Source organism: Ursus maritimus, unplaced genomic scaffold (assembly GCF_017311325.1).
Source record: "Ursus maritimus isolate PB19 unplaced genomic scaffold, ASM1731132v1 scaffold_17, whole genome shotgun sequence".
In the NCBI taxonomy this organism is placed as follows: Eukaryota; Metazoa; Chordata; class Mammalia; order Carnivora; family Ursidae; genus Ursus; species Ursus maritimus.
This window is the reverse complement of record NW_024424119.1, coordinates 33,266,123-33,273,641: the sequence shown is the minus strand read 5'-3', so window position 1 is coordinate 33,273,641 and position 7,519 is coordinate 33,266,123. Positions and strand designations below refer to the sequence as shown.

The window sequence follows — 7,519 nt, the reverse complement described above, 5'->3', positions numbered from 1 at the left end:
CATTTAATCTTTACAACAAATGAGAAAACTGAGGGTCAGAGAAGTTAACTACTTGCATAGCTAATAGAGTAATAAGATAGATGTGAAGGTGAGATCCAGAGCTAAATAGTTTACATATTCAGTATTCTCTCCATTAATGTTGTCTGCCTCCTTTGATAAACTAAAAATTCTTGTGCCCTAAAAACTCGTCTTCCCTAAAGTTCATCACACTGAAAACTTATAACCCCAGGTTTATTCAGCAGTTTTCTCGTTGGTTGAAACACTTGGTTCCGGGTGATATCATCTATTACCTGTAAGTATGGGAATCAATGAGTTTCTAAGGAGGAGGATGCAATACTGGGCTCAAGGCAAAGTCAGAGTATTATTCACTCTTATTCATGGCCTATCCCACAATCACTGAAGACTTGACATCATAGCCCCCTGAATTCACCTACATATATACATAGGTAACAGCTTTAGAGAAATTCCAAGGATAAATCCAATTAGGATATCTTAACTTTTTTGTCTTCTAATATCTTTGGATTAATTTTCCTGATTCAGATGTGACTGTACTTCAAGATATTTCCCTTCTGACCAGTAGGCAGTAAAGGAAATAAATGTTTTTATAGTCAAGACTGTGGTTTGAAAAATAGCTTTCCCACTTAGAATCTTTATAATCTTAACTTCTATGTGTCTTAGTCTATTCATCTATAAACTAAAAGCAAGAAGATATACCTTCCAAGATTATTGTGAAGATTTAGAAAGAAATAACAACATGTGAATATATAGCACAATGGCTTGAATGTTGGCTTTGCATTCAAATTGCTTAGATAGTTCTGTATCCTTATCTTCCTTTTCTTTTTGTTTCCTTCTTTCTCTAGCCAAGTTTCTAATCAGAATTTAAGTATAAGCATTTTCCTCAAAAAACAGTTTTTTCTATATTTGATAAATTTTATTTTATTATTACTATTTTTTTAGCATTTGGTTCAATTTATTTCTTCTTTTTTAAAAATTTTAATCCCAATATAGTTAACATACAATGTTATATTAGATTCAGGTGTGCAATATAGTGATTCAACACATCCATGCATCACCCAATGCTCATCACAAGTAAACTCCTTAATCCCAATCATCTATTTAACCCATCCCCCTACCTACCTACCCTCTGGTAACCATCAGTTTGTTCCCTATATTTAAGAGTCAGTTTCTTGGTTTGCCTCTCTCTCATTTTTCCCCCTTTGCTCATTTGTTTCTTAAATTCCAGATATGAGTGAAATCATATGGTATTTGTCTTTCTCTGACTTATTTCACTTAGCATTTTACTCTCTAGCACTATCCATGTCATTGCAAATGGCAAGATTTCATTGGTGAGAAAAAAACAAGAATTATATTTATATTTCTTTTTTTCAAAGTCCTAAGTTTATCCTTCCTCACAAGTATCTTAGAGTTGGTGAACCATTCAATGTTCTCCTTTCATAGAGTATATGACTATTGCTACATTATTTTAGAGTATACTAAAGAGACTTTCATAATCCACATTTTAGAAACCAACTGTAGAAGAAACAAATGTCTTGCTCAGTACCTTCTGTTATTTATTTGTGTGTAGAAATCATAGTCTGACTAAATATATTGTTTATGCTCTATCTGACTCACTACACTTCTCAAGCAGAGAATTGCCTATTTTTCTGCTTTCAAAGATACCTCAAGACTGACTAAGCACTTGATCTGAAGATTTATTTTCCAGAAGTAAAAGCTGAGTGACAGATTCAAACCTCTGAGGAGGTGGCACTGGTAGGCTACTGATTCTGGGTTACAGAGAAAAAATGAAAACTGAAACCAATGCTGGAAGTAGCTAAGGAGCTGCCATTGTCACGGTGAAGACCCACAGCTGGAGTGATGCTGACAGGATCAAGCAACAAGTAGGGAAGCTCAAAGCCCTTGTCATCAGCCAGCCTTCCAATCTAGTAACTCTTTGTGAAGAATTTAGCAGAAGTTAGCTAGCAAAGGAGAAATTGGTTTTCAGTGACCCAATCCTAACATGAAATGGAGCATAAAAAAATGGATTCGAAGTTGAGAGACAGTAGTTTAATTGCATTAAAATTATTCCATAAAAGATAAGGATGAAAATCTTGCACCTGCTCAAAGCTTTCTGACCTATTAAAGTTCAGTCAGCACTAGTTCTAATAAAACAACCAGTGTTTATTGGATGTTTAGGATGTTTCAAGCACTATTTACTACTGTGCATGAATTAATCTTACGAAGTAACCTTAATTACCGATTCACAAGAAAGGAAGATATTATGGGCTTGCTCTTAGAATTTAGTAGTTATAGTCTTCCTTTAGACTTGTATTCCATATTTCAAATCCCATAGACTCTTCAAAGGGCTAAATAAAAGGAATGTATTCTTCTACTGATACAGGTGACTCAGTTGCTTCCATGGAAATGGGGCTTCCATCCTCACACTAGCACTGCTCCATATAGCTGTATTCTTTAATCATTAGAGATCATCTCGGATTTGGCCCATTTTTGTCTTATTAATGCCAACATCAAAATGACTGACTTGACTCTTTTATTTTGTTACTTCTTATCCTTTTATTGCAATTACCAGTTCTGTCCAGTTCTCTTACTGCTTAGGAACTATGTGATCCAATATAGAGTAGGAAAGTAGTTCTCATCACAACCTGGTCTCTTGTCAAAGTCCAAGAGAAGCTGTGCTACCATGTCACCTCCATTTTATTATGTTAAAACTTAGGATGCATTGCCAGGGGACTCTTTCAGTTACCTTAGTCTCATTATATACTAAATCCAGACAAGTTATGGTAGCTAGTTAACAAAACTTCTTCCTCTATGTTATAATACACATCACATAGAAAACAAAAGGCAATATTTTAATAATTCAGGAGTTCATATTTCAAAGCCAATACAGTTTATTTTGAAAATATTACATTGAATCAGCTTTCTTTTTGAATAAACTTTGTTACCTTGAATATGACAGACATACATTCCTACTCTTACACAAGATACATTTCATTTATTTATTAAAATAAATATTTATATTTATCAAGCATCTGTTATATGCCAGGATCTATTCTGGGTCTGTGGGATGCTGACAGACAAGTTCTTATTCTCAGAGAGCTTATAGGGTGGACACAAACAGTAAATAAATGAATAAACTGAAAATGAATATAGACTATACCATGTGCCAATTAATATTCTTTTTGCATAGTTAATTTAAAATGTACTTATTTTAGGTTACAGAGTATTTTTAGGATGCATTTTTTTTTTTACCAAATGTTTACTTCTTCTTTATTATATATTTCCATTTCAATATTATTGTGTTTTTTTTTAATTTTATTTTAATTCCAGTTAGTTAACACACAGTGTTATTTTAGTTTCAGGTGTTTTTAGTATGCCTTTTGCCTGTATTACTTTCTAAAGGTTTAAGAGTGACTATATTTTGCTGGGGCTTCTTAAGAGATTTTCTTTTTTTTTTTTTTAAAGATTTTATTTATTTATTTGACAGAGAGAAAGGGAGAGAGATAGCACAAGCAGGGGGAGTGGTAGGCACAGAAAGAAGCAGGCCCCCACTGAGCAGAGAGCCCAATGTGGTGCTCAATCCCAGGACCCTGGGATCATGACCTGAGCCGAAGGCGGACGCCTAACCCACTGAGCCACCCAGGTGCCCTGAGATTTTCAACATTTTGCATTTCCGTAATAGTATTTTTTAAAACCACAAGCATGTTTTATTTCTGTAGTTAAAACAAAAAGTCAATAGTAACAACAGCCACCAAAATATTTCTGTCAGATGATTTTGAATGCCATGTGGTGAATTTGTTTTCACATGGTAATTTCCTCTTTTTGAATTTTGTGTCTGCGGCAGCTTTGAATACTCAGTCATGTAGTGTAAATCAGTACTCATATTCCATCAGAGTTTCTTCTACCCAGCATGTTCTTCATAGCAGCCTTTACATCCTTGTTCCTCAGACTGTAGATGAGAGGATTGAGCATGGGAGTCATTACTCCATAGAAGAGAGAGATGAGGGCCTCAATGATGTCTTGATTATCAGCACCAACAGAGTTTTTAGATTTGGGCTTTGCGTACATGAAGAAGATGGTTCCGTAGAATATAATCACTACTGTTAGGTGGGCTGAGCAAGTGGAGAAGGCCTTATGTTTTCCTTCAGCGGAAGGGATCCTCAGAATAGTGGTGACAATAAAAATGTAAGAGATAGAAATTACCAGCAGTGGAATAACCAGAACAATTAGATTTGACCCTGCCATGCCAATCACATTGATTGAAATATCGGCACAGGCCAGTTTTAGTATAGCCAGAATTTCACAGACAAAATGGTTAATGACATTATTAGCACAGAATAGTAACTGCATTGCGAGAGATGTCTGCACCACTGAGTCAACAAGCCCAATGGCCCAGGACCCAGCTGCCATGGGCACGTAGGTATTTTTGCTCATGATGATAGGGTATCTCAGTGGGTAGCAGATAGCTACATAGCGGTCAAGTGCCATCATGCCTAGAAGCACACACTCTGTGGCCCCCATGGCAAAGGAGAGAAACATTTGCAGCATGCACCCAGAAAAGGAGACCCTTTTCCTTACTGTTAGAAAGTTGTCAAGAATTAGTGGGACAGAGGAGCTTGTGTAACAAATGTCCACGAAGGAAAGATTACAGAGGAAGAAATACATGGGCGTGTGCAAGTGAGAATCATAGATGATTACTGAGATAAGGACTCCATTTCCCAGAAGGATCATCAGGTACATCCACAAAACTAGCACAAAGAAAACTGTCTGGAGCTTTGGGTGGGCAGAAAGCCCAACAAGGACAAATTCTGTCAATGCAGAATCATTGGTCCTTTCCATATTATATATACCTTTTCTCCAACAGCACTCTATGGATGGTAGAACAGAAATTTGTTAGCACAGTATCTGCAAGAGCTACCTCTTTTAAGAATCATATTCTGTGATACTGCATTTCTGTATTTGGATGTAACAATATAACTCTGGGGCAGATTGGTCACTGTAAACCCAGGCCACTAGAACAGGAATCCTAATCTGATTTTTTCAGGGTTAAGAGAGTGTACATTTGGTTACAAGACATTTGGATCCCAAACCAGTTTATTGCCATTCCTGCTAGTTCTGCCTCTTAACATATCAACTGCAGATCAGTGGTCTATAGTCTGGATGCAGCAGAGAGATGTGTTTTGTTTGGAGTCTTTTTTGCACTGTGTTTTAAATTTGAATTAGAGGTCAACATTTTGCAAACAGGAAATATGGTATAAAAATCTGTATTCTCAGCTTGTCTTCAAATAAATTATATTTAAAATCATTAGACCTGTTTCCATCATGGAGCTCAGTTGCAGCTTACTCATTGGATTTGAAGCATGTTCTCCATTCCACCAGATTACCCTCCTCTCTGTTTTATCTGCTTGTCACTGGAGGTGAATATTAGTTGCCAATTAGCATGGTGTTATTCTCAGTTGATTTCACTCATTTATAATACCTGATGGGATCGTATATGTATTTGAATTTTTGACCCATGGCTGCAGGGCCAACTTACCCACTAGGCACAGTAGGCTTATCATACTGTTAGAAGCCTATGAAAATGTTTTTATTTCTCTTAAAATCTGAATAACACAATAAACTTTTGACCTTTAGTACATAATATTAGTATATTTATCTTTATATCAAAGCAGATGTAAAATATAACTTTTAATATTATTTCATGGAAAAAAGGGCCCATTGAAGGCAAAAGTGTGCTGGGCCCATCAAAGTCATAATGCAGTCCTATATAATCAAATCTCTTTTTAGAGCTCATTTTGGTCTGCTGGTGGTGTAAGTAGTCATGACATCTCTGCACATAGTCTCATTGAGGACAGCGGCCTCACTGAAGAGAGGGACATATCTTTATACTACTCCAGTAACCACCTCAATACAGTGATGAAGAATGTATTCAAATAACTGTTTATATGTTCAAATAAATGTTTTTAATAGAAATAAATTGAAAGTACTTACAAAGCCAATTTTATCACGAATAGAGAGACAAAATGTTATGTATTGTAGGCTCCACTTAATTTGTTTATTTTCACCTCATGCAAGAACTATCACTTAGGGATCAATGTAATAATAGTGCTTTCATTCACGATGTGCACATTTAACTAAACCAGTGATATGTAGTCATTACTTTTAGCAAACCAAATTTATACAGAAGCATGATAGGCAAAACAAAGAAGGAATTTTCTGTGGTTGAAGTTACACTGGTTTGCCAGAGAAGACAGAATACTATTCCTTTTGTACCCTATTTACTCTTCCTCGCTCAGTTTGGTTTAAGAGGATTCCAAGGAGCATAGTTTGAAAACCACCAATGCAATGAGTTAGAAGTAATATTAATAATCTGCATTTTAATAGTTTTATTAGAAATGATAATACTTAAATAGCAATTTATGTATTACTCAATGCCAGATACATATCTGAATGCTTTTATTCATAACAATCCAAGGAAGCAGGGATTGTTATTGAATGATATATAGATTATCCTTCCTTAAACATTTAGTAAACATCATAAGTAAATCATGATATAAATGGACTAAAGACAATGAAAAGTAACTATTTCAAGGGGTGTAGGAAATTAATTTGGTGGAGGTCAATTCATAATTTTCATATCAACTATTTGAAGTTTCACAAACATGAGATAACTTCTTAATCTTGAAAGAAAACTATATGCCAAAAACCTACACAAACTATTATTCACTAATAATTGAGACAGTTTATACATTTTCATTATCTGTGATGAGATACAGATGCCCACTCTTATATAGAGTTGGTAGTTCTGGTCAAAATGGTAGTAAGATCAATGGAAAAATCAGTTGTCCTCTCTCTAATAATAATAGATGATTAACAAACATAATAGAAATAAATGCAATAAAATTAACAAAAAATATTAAGCATCTGGGTTTTAACCTAATAAAATATGCACAAGACCTTTACAGAAATAATTTAAAAATTATAATAAATAACATAGCAGAATATGAGTAACTGAAAAAGTATTGCATATTAATGTATGGGATAAAAATACAGGCTGCCATTTTTTCAAAATTAGCCTATACATTTAATTAAATATATTCAAAAGTTAATCGAATTTTTTTGAGGAATATGAGTATTCAGCCTAAAATTTACGTGGAAGAATAAAAGTATACAACTTGGACAGTTAATTTTATAAAGGAAAAATAAAGGGAGGATCCATGTTTGAAACACACTGCAAAGCTACAGTAATAAAAATATGATAATGGCTCAAGGACATTTAAATAGTCCCTTGGAAACGAAAAGAGATACAGACACAGGTATACAGGAATTTGATAAATGATCATATTGTCACCCCAAAGCAATGAGGAAGTGACAGCTTTGTAGACATGTTAGGAAAATGTCTTTATGTTTGGAAAAAAAGGTAAAATTAGATCCTTGGATTACCATAAATAAAAGTGGAAACCAGATGAATTAGCAATTTAAAGGTGAAAAAAAGAAATTACAA

At 34.6% G+C, this 7,519-nt stretch overlaps 1 protein-coding gene across 1 annotated transcript; it reads right to left on the bottom strand.

The window, feature by feature from the left end:
* Window positions 1–3,693: 3,693 nt before the first annotated feature.
* LOC103678540 (olfactory receptor 13C8) lies at window positions 3,694–5,431 on the bottom strand. The gene has a single exon (XM_008707903.2). It carries the CDS (start codon window positions 4,852–4,854, stop codon window positions 3,895–3,897), a length of 960 nt encoding a protein of 319 aa, XP_008706125.1. The 5' UTR covers window positions 4,855–5,431; the 3' UTR covers window positions 3,694–3,894.
* Between the last annotated feature and the right edge of the window lie 2,088 nt (window positions 5,432–7,519).